Here is a 23,266-nt window from a genome sequence, read left to right as displayed (position 1 = left end):
CAAAGAACGTCTTTCTGTTCTCTGCATTTGTTTCTGTACCCGTGCATCCCTTGCGGAGACCTGGATCTCTGAGCCGTCCCAGGGACTGCACAGAAACAGGAGCCTTGCTCCCACCTCATGCAGGCGGCCCTTCCTAGGCAGGTGGTGGTAACTCGTAGTTAAAAGGCAGCTTTGTGTGTCACCTTGGGAGTGACACTGTTCATAGCCATAGCTCTGTGGTGGTTGCCCAAAAGTCCTTGTCCAGATCACATGTTAATTTTTCAAGGGATTTTAGGAGCTCGCGCAGAAGGGTGATGTGGTCCCAAAACTAGCCTGCTTACCAGCTTTGCATGCAGGGAGTGGGGAGGCTGAGCGCTTGCATCAGGGACTCGGGATGCCTTGGTTCAGCTTCTGGCTCTGCCACAGCATCTCAGTGTGATCTCGGGCAAAACACTTAACTTTCTGTGCCTCCCAGTCCCAACATCATGTTCTCTTTCTCAGCTGGCTCATCTTTACAAGCCTTTGGGGAAAAAATGTCTGCCTATGGGCTTCTGCAGAGATCAGCAAGCGGGGATTTGCTTCTGACGGGGTCTGCTACTTGTTTGATAGACAGTATAATAGCAGCAAAGTTCAAAATAGAAGCCTGGAGCAAATTGGCTCCATCAGCTGCCCTGAACTGAGCAAACTACGTTACAAGCGTGAGAAATTGCCCCAAGTTCACCTGGGAAAGGATGGCTGTTCTTGGGAAGGTAGAAGGGGAAGGTCATTTCTGCAAGGTGTGATACATGTCACTTATAAAGTGGGGAGATTTGGCTTGCTAGCAGTTAACACATTCATTGATTGCTACAGCTAATGCTGCAGGTGCTTGAAATAGGATGCGCTGTACAGTCAACTCTTAATTCTTTCTGCACAATGAATCCACACTGTGGATTAATCCTGCAGAGAGATATGACAGAGGCAGAGATGGCAGAGACACCAGAGTCAGTTCTGTGCAGAGCCAGCTCACGTCCAGCCTGTGCTACTTGCCCAGCTATTTACTCCATGGCAGTACCTCTTCCAAGACCAACTTGCATCCAGGAGGAATTTATTAGCTTTTGAGCAGAGTAGAGTCCTTGTTAGACTTGAGCTGGTCTCCTTGCACTCCTTTTAGTGTTTGGAGCATGGGGAGTGCTGTGCAGGAACACTTGGATAGCAGCAGGGATGGGGTCCAGCTGTCCCTATCACATTGAACTCGGCATCAGCCAGGAAAGATGTGCACTCTTTGCAGGGCAAGGCAGTAGCTTTCTCCAGAAGCTAGCATAGGGTTTTGACTTACTGCATGTCAGTTAGCATTTTGTTTAGTCTAATTTTAAATATTTCAGGAGATGGGGTTTCCATCTTTTTTTTTTCTTGCTATAATTTAACCATTGGGGTACATGGGAAGTGTGCACCATGTCTGTGATGCCAGGATAGTTTTTTTCTAGTACTGATACAAATATTCTCGTGCCTCTTTCTGGGCTTCCTGCTTATGGACAGAGGGTAATGAAAGGAGAGAAGCAGGAGCTAAAACATAAATTGAAGTCAATTGCCCACTGAGTTGGACTGATTAGCACAGACACTCTGGGGGAAGACTTTAACCAGTGCAAAGTCATATTTGTCATCTTCAGATTTAAATTGGTGGAAGAGGAACTTGGTCATCCCAAGAAATTTGACTGTGGAAGCCAACATAGCAAGATCTTCTGGAGGAGACTGTAGGAGATGCTGTGTGGGAGGGTGACATACAACCAGTTCATTGTAGTGGAGCCATCATAGGAATCACTCTCTGTCCTCAGATGTTGTCACTGTCTCATGCTCTGCTCCTGGGGAGCACTGGAGAGGAGGTACAGCAAGAGCTGTCCTTGGCTGCTCCATCTCACCCTGAGGACTTTGTCTTCAAGCAAGGAGGGCAGAGCTATGCCATGGGCACATCACCCTTTGGTCTCAGTTCAAGATCCTGTCCTGAGTAAGGACCCCAGACTTAGGTGCTCACATAACTTTGACTTCCATTTGGGAGAAGCACCAATCTGATGGGATACAGAAAGGCTCTCTGCAGAGCAGCCTGGAGCACCTCAGCTGGGCTCTACATGAGACCCCAAAGCCTGAATTAAGTCTGTGTGTCCACCCTGCTCCTATGAATTTTTTCCCCCAGCTGGCATCTCAGTGGCCACAAGCACTGCTATGGGAGAGCAACAGAGTGGATCACTCCTTAGTCTTCTGTAGGGCTCTGGAGGTGCCTTCACTGGCTTGCTCTGAACCTGGAGCACTTCAGCTCCTGTCCCTGTCACCAAGCGTGGGAGTCACTGAAGATGCTGGCAGGAAATTTGTCCCCTTTCATCTTATCTGTCCTCCTGCCATTTGATGGCTGGGACTGAACGCCTGTGTGTGCTTTCTAGGGCTGTTGCTGAAGAGCACTGTGTAGCAGGTTGTCATTGACACGGAGGAGGCTTGCCGTGCTCTGGGTGAGCATTCTGTCTTTCTGGGCAGAGTGTCCTCTGGCGCTGGGCTTCCAGGGACATGGTGAGAATGAGTCCCAGGGTGCATGGGAGAATCAGAAGCTGTAGAGATTGGAGCAAAGGTGTCAGATACCAAGATTATCTGCCTGGGGGACTGCAGAACCCACACCAAGTGTGATGAAGCAGCTGCAGTGTGTGCAGGAACTGATAAATCCATGCAAAACTTCGAGGAAGCCCCACACGTGCCTGGATCTCAGAAATGTTCATAGTGGTGGACAGTTATTGATTCCTATTGACATTGCAGTGCAGTAAGTGGAGCAAGGAGGAATCCGGCCATCAGTGGGACGTGCATCAGCAGACAGCCAATGGGGGAAAATGCCCTGAGGCTCAGTATTGATTCATTTTATATTAAATTTAATGACCTAGATTTCCAAGGAGCCAGGCCATGTTATGCATGGCCTGATGTTGTGTGTGTCTTTCCGTGCCAGAGATGCACGGATATTTTCCTGCAACATCAAAGAGACCGCCTGGCCTTCAAACCCAGTGCTTTTTGGTACCTCTCATGCCCTGAGAGCTGCAGGGTGTTGAAGTTGAGTGCAGAAAGGTACGTGGAGTTTGAACATTCATCCCAGCCAACGGAGAGCTGCCTTGGTCCCCCATGGAGAAGATCTTGTCTTTGCCTTACAAGCAGACCCAACAAGCCTCAATGGACCAAAGCTGGGCAAAACCCCTGACTATGATCTACCTGGGGAAGTCTGGCCATCCTGGAGCTGGGCTGTGAGGCTTTCCCTATGGGCTGTCTGTGCTGAGGAATATACACGTGCTCTGTCTGGATAGTGTCCAGGGAAACTACCCTCCGTGGCAGTCTGTTGCCTTGGTGCTGTTTCTCTGGCATTGCAAAAAGGGCTGGCATGGTTGCGGCCAGGTTTTTGTTGGCACTGGCTAGCCAACAGCACTGGTAGCTTGGTGGTGGGTCTGTAATGCAGCCTCAACAGCTTCTCTGGAGGCTTCTGGAGGCTTTGATTCAGCCAGCCAAACTCTGTAACACAGACCTTTCAGAGGGCATTACAGCAGCACTGTGGATCATCTAGAAACAGCGATAGCTGCAGTTAACTGCCCAGCCTCCATGCCAGTCCCGGTCTGCACTGTTATCGTACAGTCTCATCGCACAATTAAATAAAACAGTCATTGATATTTCCATGTATCTCCCAGACCAGCAGCTAAATATCCTTCCCCTTCACTGCCCTTTATGGTTGCTGAGCACCAGGCCTTCCTCCAGTGGGAGAAATAAGCCCCAGCCAGGTGCCGCCTGCACTAGCTGGGTGCAGGGCTGTGCAGACAAGGCTTCAGGTTTGTTTTCTGTTGAGTGAGTATGGGGGGGTAGGGGGGTGGTTCATGCGCCACTTATTCAGGTACCATGAATAAAAGCTTTTGCAATGATGCTCCAGTGTATGCACAGCCTGGGAGGAAGTGTTCTTCGTGAAGGAATTAGCTCACAAATGTGTGGAAGAGCTGAAATTAGGCAGATGAGGAAGGAAGGATCTTCAAAGGTCTGGAGGATGATGGTGAGTGCTCCAGCTGCCAGGGCTTTGCTAGCATAAGCTAGTGAGAGAAGGGTGGGTTTAAATGTGTTTCCCTGCCAGACAGTGTGTTTTCACTAGACAAACTGGTGTTCTTATTTCCTTTCCCATGTCTTCAGGCCACCGTTTTGAAGATAACCCTGGTGTGAGGAGGCATCTGATGAAAAAACCGTCTCGAAGTCAGATCACCAGGACAAGCAAAAAATTAGCATCAACTCCATCTGTCAAGAAAAAGAAGAAGAAGAAGAAGTTGGATAGAAAGCCCCATGAGGTATCCATGTGCTGTCCTCCCACACTTGTTCAGAAGCCATAAATCAGGACTAGAAGCAGGCTTTTTATAAAGTGATAAATATGGTTTCAATATAATTAATTCTTTACATGACCTTGGGGGAGACATTTCAAGCTCTTAACTGTCATCAAGAGGGCTGAAAATACACTTTTTTTCAACAAAAGAGGAGATTTCTTTGAAATTGTAAAAGCTTTGACCTTAGGAAAGACATTAAAAAGTCACAGAAATGGTGGTGCTGTTATGGAAGTTGGCAGCACAGTAATGTCACCATCTCTAGTAAGTGTGGGAAATTTTGGGGGAAACCAAGAAACAGGCAGAGGACAAAACTGTCATAGTTTGGTAGAAAGGGTTGCAACATTGCATCATTCTCTCTCCTCTGCCCACGCCATCCGACTTCGAGCTTCCTGGTGCTCCATGTGCTGATGGAAGCTGCTGCTGTGCTGCCAGTGATATGTGTCCTGGCTGCCTCTGTTCACTAAACCTCTGGCTAACTAAGTCAGGCTTGCTCAAACAGCACTTTAGACCAAGTGGTACCTTGAGAACAAACCTGAGGCTTTCCACGTATTGCTGATACAGCTGTATGCATCAGGGGAAGTCTCATGTCCTCATAATTCACACTAGGTGTTTGTGGAGCTGAATGAGCTGGTGGTGGATAAGAACCAGGAGATGCACTGGAGGGAGACAGCCCGCTGGATCAAGTTTGAGGAGGATGTGGAGGAGGACACAGCAAGGTGGGGGAAACCCCACGTGGCTTCGCTGTCCTTCCGCAGCCTGTTGGAGCTCAGGAAGACGATTGCACATGGTGAGTCAGGAACCATAAGCCAGGGTTTGTGTCTTGCTCTGGGACAGATTTTGCTGGACAGCTTCTGTCGCTGTTTGGCCCCTCACTAGAGACACGCCAACAGTGTCTGTGTCCAGGCTCCATGTAGGGTCTGTGAAAACAGTCCGTCCTGCAGCCAGTTTGCCAGGATTTGCATTAGCCCAAGGGTGCCTGTGTTGGTTCCTTGCTCTGCTTTGCTGCTTCTGGGCACGTGACAGCTGCAACACCCAGAATTGCCTGGGCCAGCAGATCTTAGACCCATCTTTGGTGTGAAAAGGCAAGTTTGATCAGAGTGGGAGACTGAAATGAGAGGGAGATACCAGGGCTATCGGTGCATCTTGGAGCTTTCGTATTCTCTTGGGACAAGGGTTTACACAGAGGACATAGGACACTGGGGACATTCCTCAGCTGAGAGAATCTGTACCCTAACCAAAGCCTGGCTCCTGGTGCGACAGCTAACCCCAGAGTGTGTATGTGGTGAGGAGCATTGCACACTAGAAGCAGGGCTCTTCCCCTCCTGCTGGCAGGTGCCGTCCTCCTTGACCTGGAGCAGACCACTCTGCCTGGCATTGCTCACCTCATGGTGGAGACCATGATCATCTCTGACCAGATCAGAGCGGAAGACCGAGCCAATGTGCTGCGTGCCCTGCTGCTGAAGCACAGGTGGGTGGCATGTGACTGAGGGCTGCCAGGGCTCAGGGATTATCTGCAAGCCCCAGGTGGCAAGGGAGGTGGGTCCCTTCATGGCCACCACTCTCCCCCTCAGCCACCCCAATGATGAGAAAGAGGGCTTCTTCCCGAGGAACCACTCCAGCTCCAGCATGAACTCCATCGTGGGGAACCACCACCACAACCACACCACTGACACTTGCGTGCCCCTCATGGGGGAAGAGCGCATTGAGATGGCTGACCCCAAGGCCAATGAGACTGAGTGCAAGGAGGTGAGGGTGACATGGGGGGTTACTGCTTCTTTTTCTACACCCTGGGGACAACTGTTGGCTGGTGGCAGCCGTTGGTGCCCACCTCTGGGCCACTTCATGGGGGAGCCTTGTACTTGCAAGGGCTAAGATCCCCTGGATCGCCTGGGGCACTGGAAATCAGGTCGCTGCATTATGATTTTGGGACCTAATTTTAGCCTCGCACTGTATGCAGATATCTGCTTGAGCATGCAGTGGCAGCTGCAGCCCTGGCGCTTGCCGGGTGGCCTTTACTGAGGGTGCCTTGCCTGTGAAGCAGGGTGTTGGGCGTGCAGCCAAGGAAAGCCCAGCTGCAGATATGCCAGCAGGGTGAAAGGCTGTAGAGGGAGGCAAAAGGCATGGGGACTTCATCCTTACTTTTTTGTTTTCTCCCCTGGCAGAAAAACCTGCATCTCCATAACACTGAGGGCCACCGCAAATACCTGAAGCTGATGGAGAAGATCCCTGAAGATGCAGAGGCCACAGTGGTCCTTGTGGGTAAGAGGTGTCATGTAGAGTTCCCCAGCACCAAAAGAGACTAGTGCAGATCCTGGTCTGGCCCCAGCTGTCTGTTCTCTCCCTTCTGAGGGATATTTGGTCATCTTGTACATGTTCCCAAAGTTCAACTGGGTAGAGAGCCTTGTACCACTCTCTCCTTCGGTGATGGTGCGTGTTTTGTTTGTCTGTGGTAAATGTACAGGGTTACCAGAGTTTACCTAAATTAAGAAAGAGGTTGGTAGACTGCTGCTGGGAGCTGGGGCCCAACTTAGGGGACAAAGGCCCGCCACGCTCACCAGAACATCCCATTTTGCAGGTCAGAAGTGGGTAAGTGGTGCCTGAGGGACTGATGGCCAGGCACTGACTTCTGTCAGGCCTCACGCTGTCCTCTAACCATCACTGCCCTCTGTCTGGCCTCTTCACACCTCACCAGCAGCTGGGCCCTCCCCCTGGCCAGTGTTGGTTGCTGACTGTGTGTGCCAGGGAGCTTTGAGTTTATGGAAGCAGGGTCTGACTGGTGGCAAGCACTGCCAGGAGATATTTCTCTGTATGAGAGGGCTGTGAGTGGGCAGGCTTGGTGCCTTCTGACCACAAGAGTAGTCCTCAGCACTTTGCTGACATTAACAGCAAACGTAGCTACACTACAAGCAAAGTAGATGTCATTGCCTATCCAGTAGATGAAAAGCTCAGGCGAAGAGGCTTGACAGATCAGCCAAGCTAATGCTTAACCACAATGAGGCCAAATCAGCTTTATCACTTTGAATACTCAGATAACTAAACACTGGCCATTTCTGAGGTAAGGCTGTGTCTTGGGATTTGCTTGGCCTTCAGATGGTCCAGATTTGCCAGTCTAACACAGAACACAGCTCTTTGCTGGATGCAGATGGCAGGAAGATCAGTCATAATGCCAGAGAAATACAAGTATTCAATAAACATTTGTGTTCAGTATGGGAAGGAAGCGGCTGGTGTGCCAGAGGATGCGGGAGTACTTCCCAATCTGTTAGGAACTGAGGAGTATGCCAAGCATTGATGAGATTCAGACATTGTAAAACAAACTGTGCAGTTTGCACCTATGAGTCTTTAGAGAACTGGCTCATTTTCATCTGAAAAAAAGTTAAGAATACAGGGAACATACAAGAAAAAACAGAAGAAAGCTCATAGCATTAGTGCTCAAGAAGGGGTATGACAGTGATCCAGTACCTATAGGTTGTTTAACCTGACATCCTTCCTGGCCAGCATAATGGCAGAGCTAATATGGGATTCAATTAATAAGGAGCTAAATGATAAGAATGTAATTATTGCCAGGCAGTGAGGTTTATGGGAAATAGGTCATGCCAAGCAAACTTGACTTCATTCCTTGATAAGATTAGAAGTTTATTTGATAAAAGTAACATGTAAGAGACTTCCTTCCATAAGGCAGTGGCTTAGTGGAAAACAACCCTCTGATTTAAAATTAGGCCCTTATAGTGTAAGTAAAGCCTGTATGTAAGAGATTAAGAATGGTCCAACTGGGAGATAAAGAAAGTAGCACTGCTTGGGAATGATTAGTGAACAAGGCACTTGGAGCAGTCCTGGGCATGAAGCTCAATGCTGTGTTGGTGGTCTGGAGACAAGTACAGGACTGCAGGGCTTGTGGGAACCCCCGAAATCCCTGTTTCCACTGTTAAAGGCAGCCCAGTACAGCTCACCCCAGTGATTCACTCTGCTCAAAACATTGCCTTCTGGTAGGTTGTGTGCAGTTCCTGGAGCAGCCAACTATGGCCTTTGTCCGACTAAATGAGGCCGTCTTCCTGGAATCTGTCTTGGAGGTCCCGATTCCTGTCAGATTCATCTTTGTGCTGCTGGGACCGAGCCAGGCCAACATGGACTACCATGAAATTGGCCGCTCAATCTCCACCCTCATGTCCGACAAGGTGAGGAGCTGATGGGCGGTGATGCTGACACAGGTGAGGAAGCTTTGGTAGCTCCTCAGAAGTCAGTCCTGGGACAAGAGTGCTGAGAGATGCTGTGCCAAGGCCCAGGTGGAGCACCTGGGATTTTTAAGAGTAGCCTGGCTTGACCAAGGTAGGATGCTCCAGTACAGAGGGAAGAGTAGGATAGACACTTGGCTGGGACAGAGAGTGCTAGGCTGGGTGAAGAAGGGGGCCATATGTAAAAGCAGGAGCAAAGGACTGCCCGAGGTTAGAGAAGCTGTTTTCAGTTGACGTTTCACAGGAGGGAAGGCTGAGCAGTGCCTGCGGCCATGATGCCTGGCCCAGGCCACACTGACAAAAAGATTCAACAGTGCTTGGGGACTGTTGTCAGGTGTCTGGATGAAGCTTTCTAGCTGAGTCCCATGGCTGGGGCATCCATGCAGAGGAGCACATCCATACAGGTGAAGAGATGAGGAGGCAGGAAGGTTTTTCTGCCAAGCGTGTGCACTGCTAGAAATCCTCCATCTGCCTAGATGGCAGGAAAGTGAAATTCATTATCCTAGTAAGGAATGAAAGGCAAAGAAAAGACAATCTGACTGTCTGCTGCACACATCCAGGACAGGAGAATCGGAGGTTCACAGGCTCCTCCTGGCTGATGCCATGTAACTAGAACTGACTATCAAACCTACCTGTGCTGCCACCAGTGCACAATTCTCCCTGAACTGGGGACTAAAAGGTTGTGGGCAACAAGGGCTCTCAGCTGCAAGGTTCCCCAGGAGCTGCACAGGGCTCAGTTGAGACAGTGGTTTTAGCCATATGAGGTGTGGTGCCATAATCCAGCTTCAGCACTGTGTTTCTGGGCTGATCTCACTCATTTGAGCCTCTGCTTCTCTTGCTGGAAGAGGGTAGCCAGCTGCCACAGCCCGGGCTGGCTGTAGCAAGGTTACACAGTGGCTGGCGCCATCAGGGGCGTATGGTATCATTTACAGTTTGAAGCTGTGGCTCCAGGGAGTCTGTGTGATTCAGGGACCTTAACTGTGCCCTACCTGCTTCACAGGCTGTTCACTTGTTATCTTCCTCCAGCCCTTTCTCTGCAGGCACATTCCAGAGGCAATGCAGCACTTCCACCCCTTTTCCAGCACCTCCCTGACTATCTGCAGTAGTGCTGTCCCCTCATGGTGTCTTTGGAGTCTTTCCTTGTCATCTTGCCTTTGCTGTCAGGAGCATGTCCCCTTCTCTGCCTGGTTTTCATTGTATGTCTTCCCTCATGCTGTAGACTCCTATTTTTCCTCCCTCTCTCATGTGGAGATGGCTCTTATGCTCCCTGCTCAGGTCCTGGTTCTTGTTCTTTACCTGCAGTGCTTCAGTTCTCCACCAGCTTCTCCCTCAAAACAAACCCAAGACCAAACTAGGAGGTCTGTTGCAGAGTCCTGATTTTGAGTTGCAGGGACAGGAAAAGCCTTTCATCTCTGGTGCCTTGCTTCTGGTACATCTCTGATCTGGGCTCTGCAGGACCAAGCAGTGGCATGCAGAGCTAGGAAGGAGAAAGATCTTGGCCTGCTGCAGCCATAGTGATCTGGTGTGAGTAGAGGCACAGGCTGGCCAGCTGCAGCATCTAGCCTAGGGAAAGAGAAGCACCAGGTTAGCTCAGAAGCACAGATCTGATTTTGATTGATAGAGGGGTCCCATGAGAGGCACCCTGTGGTCTGGCAGAGTGTGCAGCTGGCAGAGATGCTGCAGGAACACAATCCTGGGCTAGAGCAGTGGGGTTGGGTGTGAAATGCAGGAGCAACTGGAAAGGATGGGTAGGTAAAGGAGGAGAGACATGGGACTAGGTGAGGGGCATTGGACAGGACAGGGAGGAATGATGCAAAAGTATGGGACACAGGGTGGCTGTAGTGAGACAAGCAGTGGGCCAAAGGAGTGGGATGCTACTGTATGGTCACAGCAAACATCATGTTTCCAGGCTGTAGGTAGCTGGGTGCAGTCTTGGTCTGAGCCTTCTCCCTCTCTCTCTTTCCCTGCCCCTCCCAGCACTTCCATGAGGCTGCATACATGGCAGATGACCGTCAAGACCTCCTCAACGCAATCAATGAGTTCTTGGACTGCAGCATTGTCATCCCCCCGTCAGAGGTGGAGGGGAAAGACTTGCTTAAGTCCATTGCTACCTTCCAGAAGCTGCTGCTAAGGAAGAGGAAGGAGAGGGAGCAGAAGTCCATGAAGGAGGGGGCTGTCCAGGAAGCCAAAGGTCTCTCCACTCACATTTGGGCAAAAGAGTTTGTGCCTAGTGCCCTGCGTGCCCCAGTGGGCCCTCCCCTCACAGAGCCTGGCAGAGGGGTGAGCGGGGCCTGGCTCCTGCAGTGGGCAGCTGGGAGGGGGGCAAGGGGAGGCAGGACAGTGGCTGTGGGAAGCTCTGGCAGTTGGGGGTAGCTGGAGGCAGTGGGATGTGCAGTCGCAGGTTAGTGCTGCCAGAGGAAGGTCTCCACGGGGTGTGGGTGAGAGGGACAGCCCAAAGGCAGACCTGCATTCCCCTGCTCAAGCCCTGCCCTCCGTGCACCTCCAGAGCTGTGTGAAGTGAAAGCTGAGGAAGAAGAGGAGGAAGCTGAGGACGACCCTTTGAAGCGGACCGGGATATTTTTTGGAGGTCTGGTTCGGGACATAAAGCGCAGGTACCCCAAATACCTCAGTGACATCAGAGACGCCTTGCACAGCCAGTGTCTCGCGGCCGTTCTCTTCATCTACTTTGCTGCTCTCTCTCCTGCCATCACCTTCGGGGGACTCCTAGGTAATGGGACTGCTTTCTGGTCTGCTCTTTGCACGCTGGGACACTGGCTGTGTCTGTGTGGTGCTGTGCTGGGGTGGGCTTCAGTGCTGCTCGCTCAGGGAGAGTGGCAGTGCTGTGCCTCAGCTGCTGCCTTGTCCCCTCCCTGCCGCTTGGCCTCTTCAGCCTCGGCTCCCTGGGCTCCCTCTGCGCTCCCTGCTGAATGCAGGGGACCTCTGACTGATGGGATGGGGACCTGCCTCCTTCGTCTAGAGCTGCGTCTGCAGCCTGCCTGCCTGCGGTGACAGTGCCTGTGTATGGGCTATAACATTCACACGTTGTTCTCTTCCCCAGGAGAGAAAACTGAGGGTCTCATGGGGGTCTCCGAGCTGATAATCTCCACCTCGGTTTTAGGAATCCTATTCTCCCTGCTTGGAGCCCAGCCGCTCCTGGTCATTGGCTTCTCAGGGCCTCTGCTGGTGTTTGAAGAAGCTTTTTACAAGGTACATATGAGGCAGTGTCCGTGCTTGGCGCCTGCTCGCTCTGCCCTTGCACTAGGAAGGGCAGCTGGCATTCCTCAGCTCCCCAAAGGGTCTTTGGTCATGTGGACTCTTGGGTCCTGCCAGGCTGCTCTCAGCTTGGCCGGGGCTGGTTCTGGCTCTGCTGACCCTTTGCAGATGCCATAGGGACTTCTGTCTCCTGTTGCCATATCCTGTGGACTGACCCCCTGAGGTGTGACAGTGGTAACAGCACTCCTCTACCTGCTGACCTGTGAGAGGAGCATCCCCCAGCCCTGTGGTGCAGCCCATCCTGGCACAATGAGCACTTGTAGCTGCATCCTAAAATACTGGTCTATAAGACTCGCTTGTTCTTGGGGCTTCCTTTGAAGACCATTTCACAACTTTTACCTGTGTCCAGGTTTCCTTGTATGGGAACCCAACAACATTCAATGTACCATCCATTTGGGATGTCCCACGTACATTGCTCCTACCTCTCAGGATGAGCCCAAGGGTATGTGCAGAGATATCCTGATCAGCCAGGATGGACATGTTTCTTTCTCAAGTAGCATGACCACTGTTAAAAACATCCCTGTGTCACCCTACCTCCAAGCAGTGGGTCTAATCCTTCTCCTTTTTTCTGACTCATAGCATGTCTAGGCTTTTAAAGCATGTGTTTTCCTACAGCTAGATTTTCACCTTGGTGTGTCAAAAGTTTGGAGCTGGTGATACCATTGCACAGTGGGAATTTCTCTGCTCTGCTTTGACCTCACTTCTTACTGACTGCTTTTGCTTTGCCCAGTCACTGTGTATGAAGGTGTACCTCTGCCCCATGTGAGGGCACTGTCTGTGGTGGTACCAAAGGAAGACTGCAAAGTTGGGGGGGATGTGATTTGTGCTAGAAGTAGCTGGTGTTGCTATGTGTGTGGATGAGCAGAAGCTGTGGGGATGGTCTGTTCTGTGGTGACAGCCTGGGGGCTTTTTGACACACATAGAGCTGTCTGTGTGCTCAGGGCACTGTCTGGGATCATGCCCCAGCTAACAGAGCCTTTATGCAGCAGGACACTGAAGGCTGCTCAGGTTCTCCTTTGTGGGGAACAGCCTTATGCTGTGGCATGCATGGGGAGAGCTATGTTTGAGTAATGGCACCTCCATATTGGCGGGATGGGGAGTACTGTGCATGGGATGGCTTCAACAGAGAGTGAAGGAGGTATTGTTACAGCGGCTGGAAGGGTAAAGACCTGCTTGATGTGAGCTGGGTGGTGTTAATGCAAAGTCTGAAACTTTACCTGTGACTCCAGCCCTGAATTCACTGTCTCTGCTGGGTACCTGAGCAGATGTCGATGCTTTTTCCAGGAGAGTCTTTGATCTTAACGGGGAGTAAATGTGGGAGGCAGCCTGAGGAGCCATGAGTAACTCCCTTCCCTTTCCATTTCAGTTCTGCCAGACACAAGGCATTGAATATCTAACAGGCAGAGTCTGGATTGGTTTGTGGCTCATCGTCTTCATCTTTATTATCGTGGCAGCTGAGGGAAGCTTCTTGGTGCGCTACATCTCGCCTTTCACCCAGGAGATCTTTGCTTTCCTCATCTCCCTCATCTTTATCTATGAGACCTTCTACAAACTGTACAAGGTGAACCTTCCCCAGGAGACGGGCTGCCGCATCTCTTGGTCCCCCAGGAACCTACTGCTTTAGCATACAGGAGGCAGGGGATCAGGGCCAGCTCAGCCACAGCTTTCCTAGGCAGTCTGCAGAGCAGTTCTTTGCTGGCCTCTCATGCCCCAGCCCAGCTGACCCCTGTGCCACCACAGAGGCTGGCAGGATGATCCCTAACATCTATCTCCCCTTCTCTTCCTGCAGGAGACATTAAAGAGGGGCCACTTTTCTCTCCCCAGCCCTCTCCAGCTGGGTAGGTTGCGAGGCGAGGTGACGGATGCTGGGATTGTCCATGCCCACCATCTACTGCCCTCACCGCTCCACAGAGCAGGACACCTCCGCTTCCCCCTGCCCCCAGTAGTGACAGTGCCCCCTGCCCCTCCTTGAGGTGACAGTGCCTGCTGCTTCTCTCACCTGCCCAGGTGTTTGCAGAACATCCTCTGCTGAAGTTCTACCCACCAAATGCGCAGAGCGGCCTGAATGCCAGCATGCTCTCTGCAGATGCGATGTCCCTGGGAATCAGGATGCAGCCCAACACTGCTCTCCTCTCCCTCATCCTCATGCTGGGCACCTTCTTCATTGCCTTCTTTATGCGCAAGTTCAAGAACAGCCGTTTCTTAGGAGGAAAGGTGAGAAGTTTGTGGGACCCAGATGTTAAGGACAAGGGATGTGCCAAACAAGTAACACTTCTTGCTACAGGTTTTGTTCTCCAGAGCATTTGGACCATCCCCCAAAGAAACACCAGCAATCCCTTAAATACAATGTGGAAGGGGTGGTAGCCTGACCTAGGCTGCAGACCAGAGCGGGCTGTTGATGATGATATCTGCACTGTTCTGCTCCAGTGAACTTTGCTGAAAAGTCCTCTAGACCTTGGGAAAGCTCCTCTGGCTGGATACAACAAGTCTGTTAAACTAGAATATAGGGGGAAAAGTTTATGACTTGTTCCCTTTGGACATCTCTGTACATGCAGAGCATCTGTGTAATATCTGGAGCACCATCCTGAATAGGCCAGTAGGAGCAATCACCCAGTCACTTAGGAGCAGCTGTAGGACTGTGTGCTATGTAGGCAGTGGATGTGTAGCTCCATGCGTCACGGCTGGGTGCCCTTGCCCTGCTTGCCAGCAATGCTCGGGTTTGCAGTGGTGCTTGGCCCCATCTGAGGCTTCTTTTTGCCACAGGCTCCCCGTAGCAGGGTGGGTACACGGAGCCGGTCCGTTCCATTTACCAGTGAGGGTGTTTGTTCCGCAGGCTCGGCGGATCATCGGAGACTTCGGGATCCCCATCTCCATCCTGGTTATGGTGCTAGTGGATTACACCATCACTGACACATACACGCAGGTAGGCACCAGTGTCGACCTCAGAACCCCTCCTGTAGCCCCACAGTGATCCCTGTGGCACCGTGGCCTGCTCGGAGCAACAGGGGATTTGTAGTTCCTGCCTCATTAGTCATAACAGTGCAAAGCAGAGATGCTCCCCTTGCCTTCACTCCCACACTGAAGGGAACTTGAAGGGTCTTGCTGAGACTGAGATCAGAGCTACAGGGACTGGAGTGCCCTGGTATCTATCCCTCTGGTATTCCAGCTGTTAGTAGGGGAGGCTGTAGGGGAACAAAGAGATTCAATGCAGTTAATTCCTTGTTTGTAAACTTTCAGTCACTCAACAAGACAGAAACTGGCTATGCATACTGAAGGGGGTGACATATAGAGTGGTTTCAGTGGGGTACTTGTCATGGGTTTAGTACTTAATATGTTCATACTCTCCTTGGTTATAGGCTATTAAATATTTTGATCACTTTATCTGAAACACAATGATCTCTTTCCTAGTTTATACACAAATTTAAATGTTATCAAACAAACCCAATTCACAGGTTTCCTCCCCACCCCTCCCCCTTTTTAGCAGATGTGTATTATATCTTTTTGATTTGGTATTTTTTTCAACTAACATCAGGGAGAGGGTGAAAGGTAGTTCCTGTTCAGCATGCAAGCTTTTTATCAAGACAGCCCAAGGGTTAACGGAATCCAAATGCATTTTTATTCATTTAAATTTCAATGAAAAATCTGGTTTTATCAGATGTTAGTAAAACCATGCCCTTTGTAACATCCTTTTCATACCCTTCTATACTTCTACAATTAATATCAAAAGCATGATCATTTAAGTATTAGTTCAGCGTATGTACAGAGCTTTCCGAGAAAACGGTAGTTATTTACATGGCTTAGCTCAAGTACAAGCATTCCAGGAATATTATTCATACTTATGCTGATTAACATAAATGCAAATCATAAACTCTCCCTGCAGTGCTCATGCAGGCAGATAGCAAGAACTGCTGTAGAGCAACACAGAGCCGAGAGTTCAAATGCTGGTAAATGCAGGGTTGAGAGGGATAATGTACAGCTAGGAGTCTGTGTGGTCTCTGATGGGAGCACAAACATGATATTCTCTCTGAACATGATCAGGGTGAGGTCATTTTCGGAGAATGTGGCCACTTCTGGGGTCCACACTTCAAGAACAACACTTAAAAATGTCTCAAAAAAGTCTTGGAAAGCCTGGAAAGCCACCTCAGAGAAGGGTAGGTAGTTCAGAACACATGATTTGTCCAAGCAGAGGTCAAGGAGCATTTTAACCATGGTCTGCAAGCACTGACATGGGGGTGAGGTTGCTGAGGGAAGATATTTCCTTGGTCTCTTGGACAAAAACCAAGGGAATTCCAGTAGTCGAAAGGAAATGAGACAGGCCCATGGTAGGGGACAAGGGATTTTTTTCACTGAAGGGGATTATCCATGAGAAAGTCCTGCTCGGGTCAGTGTGGCTGTCCTGTCATATGAGGCATTCAGACCAGGGAGGCCAGGAGGGTCAAGACTAGTCCTCTGTGAGGGTGTGGGTACGTGTCTATGGATGAGTAACTGCTTGGTTTTGCGGCTACACCACCAGAAGCTGAATGTCCCCTCTGGCCTGTCGGTCACATCTCCTCACAAGCGTGGCTGGTTTATTCACCCAATGGGCAGCAGTGGGACCTTTCCAATGTGGATGATGTTTGCCTCTGCCATTCCTGCCCTCCTGGTCTTCATTCTTATCTTCATGGAGACACAGATCACAACGTGAGTACCTTCCCCACCAACACCAACCATCACTAACCCCTGGGCAGGCAAGGCTGGGATGGGTGCTGGTGCCGTTCATGTGGAGATGCACGTGGCATCCAGCAGGACACCAAGGGCAGGATCCTGGCCATTTCAGACTGTACCTTCTTGGGTTCTCCCATTGTCTCTTGGCTCCACTCCTGGCGTACAGTGTGGTGGAGACCTGCCTCAGCCAAGCACAGGAGGAAACCTCTAACCTGAGGTTGACAGCCACCATCCCTCTCCTCAGCCATCTCCTTGTTGTCCCCATGTGTGCTCTCTCCAGGGAGTGAACATGGTCACCAGCCGTAGTGCTGTCCTTGGGCACTGGGATGGGCCTGGCACTGACCCAGGTGCTTATTCCTTCCAGGCTGATTGTAAGCAAGAAGGAAAGAAAACTGCTAAAAGGCTCTGGCTTCCACCTGGACCTGCTGCTCATTGGCACTATGGGGGGACTTTGTGCACTCTTCGGGCTGCCCTGGCTAACTGCAGCAACAGTGCGCTCTGTCACCCACGTCAATGCCCTTACAGTCATGAGCAAGGCCATTGCACCAGGAGAGAAGCCCAAGATCGAGGAGGTGAAGGAGCAGCGTGTGACTGGAGTGCTCATTGCTACCCTTGTCGGTGAGCCTCTGCTCGGGTGAAAGAGTGAGGGGGGAGGTCAGGGCAGACCACCTGAATCTCCAGGCAGCATCCCTGCCCCACGGGCCAGCCTGCACCCCGCTTGTTGCAGGACTGCCCCCACCTACACTCAGCTCTTCTCTGGCAACCTTTGATACCCTCCATGGTCAGTCCATCTTTGCAACCTTTCCAGCTCAAGACCCTCTTGAGCTTCCTTTCCCTTGCACCCTGGGACAGACAGAGAGGAAGCGGGAGAGGGACGGAGGCTGAAGTGCCTTGCAAAGGGACTAGCATGGGACACACCGTGCCCTGAGCTCTGTCTATGCAGGTCTGTCCATTGTGATGGGGAACATGCTGCGGCAGATCCCACTGGCTGTGCTCTTCGGCATCTTCCTCTACATGGGGGTTACTTCGCTCACTGGCATCCAGCTCTACGAGCGGCTACTCTTGATCTTCATGCCATCCAAGCACCACCCTGACCACATCTATGTTGTCAAGGTGAGCGAAGGCAGGTTGTGGGGAACAAGGTAATGAGGAGCAGAGGAAGAAGAGGCAGGTGAGGGGAAGATGGTGCTTTGCTAGAGTGATGCTTAACTTGGTGACCCGCCTTGGCTGCAAGTTTGTGCAGAGAAGTGTAAGCCATGCACAGAAGTGATACAATGCTAGGTTAGTGTGCTGATAGGCTGCACACAGGAGTGTATTGCCAGGATATTCATAGAAGCATAGAATGGTTTGGGTTGGAAGGGACCTTAATGATCATCTAGTTCCAACTCCCTGCCATGGGCAGGGACACCTTCCACTAGCCCAGGTTGCTCAAAGCCCTGTCCAACCTGGCCTTGAAAACTTCCAGAGAGAGTGCAGCCACAGCTTCTCTGGGCAACCTGCTCCAGTGCCTCACCATCCTCACAGTGTTGACTTTCTTCCTTATACTAATCTAAATCTACTCTCCTTCAGTTTAAAGTTCCTATTGTATGGATGGACTGTTTATTGGAGTGATGTATGGCTTGAGTGGGTGTAGGGATGCTGCTCTGCCAGGGGGGTATGCCGCTGGGTTGCAGAGAGGCTGATGCATTATGAAGTTCTGCCTTGCTGTTGGGTACAGGCAGGTAGAGCGTGCAGCAGTGTTGTGTAACTGTACTATGCTCTGCTGAAGGGTTATGTTTTGCCAGTTGGGTCTTCATTAATCTGTGTGGAAAGATAGTGTGTTCTTAGACTGGAATTACCTCCCTAGGTGAAGACCTGGAGAATGAATCTCTTTACCTGCATTCAACTGGCATGCATTGTGCTTCTCTGGGTGGTGAAATCTACAGTGGCATCCCTGGCCTTCCCCTTCGTCCTGATCATGACAGTGCCATTGCGACGCTTCGTGCTGCCCCGCTTCTTCCATGACAGGGAGCTCAAAGCGGTAAGTTCTCACAGTCTAGCTTGCAACACTGGAGTGAGGTTGGGGAGATTTGGCAGGCTGAAAGGCTTGGGAGGTCCTGGGCTGGCAAAGCCTTGGATTTTCCTGCTGGTGTCTGGGGGATCTTTGTTCAACAGCAGTAGGTGGGATGCAGCTTGTAGCCCTGGGAGTGGTGTGGGATGATGGATGGGCACCCTAGGGCAAGGAGACAGGATCCTACCACACAGAGGCCTGGAATAAGGATTTCCCCTTCCATCCTCCTCCCCATTTGTGGCTCATTTATCAAGAGACACCCCATTTCCCAACTGAGACAGCAGCAAGGACAGCCCAGCAGCACACCAGAACCTGTGGCTGCTTGGCAGAAGAGCACGTAACCACAGTGCCAGAGTGCTGGCAGCTCCTCTGCTGCTGTCAACATCCTGAACTCCTCTTGGAGAGCAGCCTAGAGCATCACTCAGAAGAGGGTGCTGCCAGCAGTGGTGGAGGGAGGAGCTGCTGTGCTCCACCAAAGTCCCAGTGATGGGGGACTGTCAACAGGAACACTTATAGGAAGGGGTATCAGGCTGGGAATACATGGATGGGCATGAGGAGAAAAAAAAAGGAGCCTGTTGGGAGCGGAAGGAGGGAGAGCTTTGCTCTTCCCAGTGCAGCCCAGCTGCCTGGTTCGCTGTGTGCTGATCCCTCCATGCCAGGCTTGACCCCACGCTGGGGGCAGCTGTGGCCTTCAGAGCCCGGTCTCTGCCTTTCCCCAGTTGGACTCGGAGGATGCAGAGCCAAACTTTGACGAGGACGGCCGGGATGAGTACAACGAGCTGCACATGCCTGTGTGAGCTGGAAGCTGTCCTCCCAGCTCATGGGACAGGCCACTCATGCCTGCTCATCCCTGCCAAGGACTAACTGGAGACTTGCCATGAGTCACGCGATCTCTTGCCTGGACCAACAAATGGCTGTTCCATAGCCCTGCAGGAAGCAGCCCCGGCTCCTGCTGCTCCATCGCTCGCTCAGCAGAGGCTGTGAGTCTCTCTCCTCTTGGACCTGGTGGGCTGGGAGATACCTCTCACATCCCAAAGCTGCGTGGGTCCCGAGTGCCCGTGGGTCAGGGGTCTGGCCCATCCCTGCTGGACGCGGCCTGTGCCTGGTCTCCAGGTGGTGAAGGGGAGCCATGCCAGCTGGTGCCACTGTGTCTCCCTCCACTACCATGGAGCTCGGGTGTCTCAGCACCACGTGCTACCAAGCGGTCACAAGGATGGGCTGGATGCTGCCTGCAGATGGCCAGTGGGCTTCTCCCAGGCCAGCAGCCTCCTTCCTTGGCTGGTGGATGCCTTGCTCCTGCTCCCTCTGCCCACTTCCAGGAGTGCTCACACTGGGCCTGTGCCACAGCCCTTGGTCAACGGCTGCTGCAGCCCGACAGAAGGGCAAGGAGGGACCAGCACCCTGGCACTATCCTCCAGACCATCATCTGTCCAGCCATCCTCCCACAGGACTGTTTTCAGCTCTTGCTCGGCATGGGGGAGACTGTTTGCTTCCTCCCAATTTTCCCAACAGAAAACCACACAGGGAGGGAAGGCTGGGGACAAGCAGGTATCCTGAAGCCCCCAGTGCCTGCCCTCCTGTGGAGACTAAGAGGATTACTGTGCCTTCTGCACCTCCACAGAGGTTGCAGGGGTAAAAGCTTATCACAGGGCTGCATCCCTGTTCCTGATCTCCACATTCCTGTCCCTGAGAACAAATGTTATTTGAGAAGTTAATACAAGAGATGCAGTGCTGGAGCACAAAACAGTCCTTTGGGTCCTCTCCCTTTCCCTGTGCAGTCATCCACTGGGTCTGACTCCCTGCAGCCCTACAAGGAAGTCACTGAAATTCCCAGCCCCAGTTCTGCTGCCATTCCAGGGTGACCTTTCACATCCAGGGGTGCCCTCCAAGTAGGAAGGAGCAGCATTCAGTATGCCCAGCACTCAGCCCCCATTGCTCTGGGCAGCTCCAAACACCTTTCTGCCTGGCTGGGCTGTCCCCGGGCTCTCCCAGGCCAGCAGCCCTCATTCAGAGCTGCCTCAGAAACTGCCGATGGTACCCTTGCTGCCTGTGGCAGCTCTGAGGGTAGTGCCAGAGGACATGGGCACCCAAGCCTCTCCCTGATGGTCAGAGCCAGAGTGGCCTTCTTGGAGGAGGCTGGGATGCTTGCTTCACCATTGGATTGGGACAAGCCGCTGCCCCAGTTCCTACTTATCAGCCTGGCTCCTGCGAGAGAAGGTGGGTGCTTCGTTACTGGGAGGGTCCGACACCTTCCCTGGGAGGCTGCAGAAATATCCCACCAGAGAGAGAAACCTCCCCACGCGGCAGGTTCCTGCCCCACAGCCTGGCCCCACTGCAGGGCATGGGGCAGAGAGACAGTCTCTGTGTGTCTGTGGCCGTGTGTGTCATGTCCTCCCCATGTAGTGTAGGAGGCCTGTTGTCGCTGTGCATTGTGACTCCTCTGACTGTAGTGGAAACAGCTACACCAATAAACTCTTCACAGGAACTGTGTCTGGCTCTCCGCTTTTGATAATTTGTAATAAATTCAACTGATTGAAATTCCTTGACACAAAATTGTTTCTTGCCCACAACAGCAGCCCACGAGGGAGCAAGCCCTAGCCAGTGGGGACTGTCACTGTGTCACCCACTACCAGCACAGAGGTGGGCTCTCCACCACCATCACCAAGCAGGCTGCTTACTGTGGGCCCAGCTGGAGCCTCCATGCTGGCTCTTAGAAACAGGAGGCTGAGCCCCTGTTATATATTTAACCAGAAACATGTACTCATGCCTGCTTGCATCCATACACACATGCATGTGTGTGCCTGTGTGTTCAGCAGCACTCAGTGCTCATCGTTTTACCCAGCCTGTAGCCACACACCAAATGGCAGGGTCACGGGCTGAGCACGGAGAAAACATCTCATTAAACACACGTTCTCTCCACACTTTCTTCCCAGGCAGGAGCCAAGCCAGGTCCCTGTGAGCTGCTGGCTGCCAACCCTGTGATGGGCTGGATGTCCTCCAGGCGTGCTCTCTAGGTGCTGCTGCTGGCCATAGGTGGTGGTCCCACCTCCCGTGGTCAGGGCCACTGGCTGCTCCTGGGGCTGGCTGCTGCCATGGGGCATGTGAGAGAGGGCTGAGCTCACCCGGGCGCAGGGGCGGTGGCTATCTTGCTTCTGAGCTGGGCCCTCTGTGAGACGGGCAGTGCCTGGCCTCCCAGCATCCTCTCCAGGTCCTGGCAGCACTGCTGAACCTGCAGGAGAGGAGGCAGCATGGGTGGCCATCTCCTGAGCATCCAGGTGGGCTGGATGGGAGCATCCATGAATGTTTCCCACAGGCTGCTCCACCACATTAAGAAACACTCCCATTCCCCAGTCCACGTCTCTCCTTCCTCACATCTGAATGCCCAGGGCTGCCCAATGGACCATCAGTTTTGACTGGAGAGGTTATGGCTCTACCCAGTCTCACAAGATCCATGTCTAGCCCATGACAGTGCCTCCGCTCTCACCCTGGAATGCAGGGTAGGGAGGGACTGCTAGCAGAGCCAACGCATGCCCCTTACCACATCGATCCTCCGGACAAGGATGGGCATGACCTCCAGCTCCAGCAGCCAGTCAGCCTCCAGGATGCTGTGGTGGTACTCCTCCAGCTCCAGGCTCTTCTGCAACTCCTCAGCCAGGGCATCCTGGTGCCAGCGACCTCCCATACCCGTACCTGGGCTTTGCCAGGGCTGGGCCAGCTCCATCCTCTCACCCTGCTGCTGCAGGCGCAGGACATGGATGCGCTGGGCAACATGACAGACCTGGGCATGCAGGGCGGCCACCCGCTCCCCACAGTGCCGCAGGGCCAGCAGCTCCTCTTGGCTCTCCCGCAGTTGGGCTTGCATCACACTCGCACTGCTGCCTGTGCCCGAGGGCTGCAGCGGGACCAAGAGGTCGGGCAAGCTCAGGGGAGAGCTGGGCTGCTGAGGGGCCCTGCCATGCAGTGGGGGCTGCACAGTGCTGGGAGCCTGTGGCTGCTGTGGCTGCGATGGTGATAGTGATGCTGATAGTGGCCGGGAGAGGCTGTACCTGCTGCGGTGGAGACGGACCCACTGCCAGGCGAGCTCTGCCATGGCCAAGCTTTGGTGAAAGACATCAGGGACCAGCCGCAAGACCTTCACAAAGGGCCCCACATCAGCGAAGCCATGCAGGTCATGCAGGCTCCAGGGGCTGAAGACCCGCTCGCTGAGGGGCCCCCCCTGCAGCAGCAGCCCCCAGTTACGCCGGTGGGTGAAGAGCTGTGTGGCCAGGTGTGGGATGGATGCTGGGGGGGACTGCTGGTTGGGGTGGGTGTCTGGCTCCTCGTGCATGTACAAGTTTTCACAGAGTGGGACCACCACCCTGGCGTCGAACATCTCCTTCAGCGTGCTCAAGTGCTGCAAGTACGAGGCCAGCCAGCCAACGTAGCTGGACACATCAGGGCTGGCCGAGCTGGGCCAGCACTGGACAAGCCTCTGCAGGTGCTGCCAGCTCTCCACCTGCCCCGAGGGGCTCTGTGGCAGCACCAGCAGCAGCACCTGGTACAAGCTGTGCAGGTCGAAGCCCTGCTGGCACTGCTGCACGTGCCTCACAAAGGCACTGATCTCCCCTTCGAGGGCAGAGTAGAGGGCTTCCATGGATGGCCACGACGATGGAGAGGAGACAGACAGGATTGCAGCT

At 52.6% G+C, this 23,266-nt stretch overlaps 2 protein-coding genes across 5 annotated transcripts in view; one reads left to right on the top strand and one right to left on the bottom strand.

Moving 5' to 3' along the window:
• STK11IP (serine/threonine kinase 11 interacting protein) overlaps nt 1-8,446 on the bottom strand; it is a 41,215-nt gene extending 32,769 nt beyond the window's left edge. Inside the window, exon 1 of the mRNA XM_026853093.1 lies at nt 8,442-8,446. The gene's annotated coding sequence lies outside the window, so the exon portion shown is untranslated. The remainder of the gene's footprint in view (nt 1-8,441) is intronic.
• Nucleotides 1-21,074, top strand: part of SLC4A3 (solute carrier family 4 member 3) — a 29,601-nt gene extending 8,527 nt beyond the window's left edge. For 2 of the 4 annotated variants that reach the window (XM_026853088.1, XM_026853092.1), the window contains 17 exons: nt 4,150-4,301; nt 4,941-5,121; nt 5,667-5,802; nt 5,906-6,080; nt 6,497-6,593; nt 8,322-8,506; nt 10,541-10,754; nt 11,070-11,291; nt 11,622-11,770; nt 13,203-13,397; nt 13,844-14,050; nt 14,670-14,759; nt 16,350-16,516; nt 16,905-17,158; nt 17,484-17,653; nt 18,387-18,560; nt 19,286-21,074. In XM_026853088.1, coding sequence (XP_026708889.1) covers nt 4,150-4,301; nt 4,941-5,121; nt 5,667-5,802; nt 5,906-6,080; nt 6,497-6,593; nt 8,322-8,506; nt 10,541-10,754; nt 11,070-11,291; nt 11,622-11,770; nt 13,203-13,397; nt 13,844-14,050; nt 14,670-14,759; nt 16,350-16,516; nt 16,905-17,158; nt 17,484-17,653; nt 18,387-18,560; nt 19,286-19,387 — 2,870 coding nt within the window. In that variant the 3' untranslated portion in view covers nt 19,388-21,074. Of the gene's footprint in view, nt 1-4,149; nt 4,302-4,940; nt 5,122-5,666; nt 5,803-5,905; nt 6,081-6,496; nt 6,594-8,321; nt 8,507-10,540; nt 10,755-11,069; nt 11,292-11,621; nt 11,771-13,202; nt 13,398-13,843; nt 14,051-14,669; nt 14,760-16,349; nt 16,517-16,904; nt 17,159-17,483; nt 17,654-18,386; nt 18,561-19,249 lie in introns of all 4 variants that reach the window. The other 2 variants (XM_026853089.1, XM_026853091.1) reach the window with 2 other exon arrangements.
• Nucleotides 21,075-23,266: the final 2,192 nt, after the last annotated feature.

Source organism: Athene cunicularia (assembly GCF_003259725.1).
Source record: "Athene cunicularia isolate RWA chromosome 7 unlocalized genomic scaffold, athCun1 chr7_part1, whole genome shotgun sequence".
Lineage (NCBI taxonomy): Eukaryota > Metazoa > Chordata > Aves > Strigiformes > Strigidae > Athene > Athene cunicularia.
This window is presented reverse-complemented; position numbering and strand designations above follow the sequence as displayed.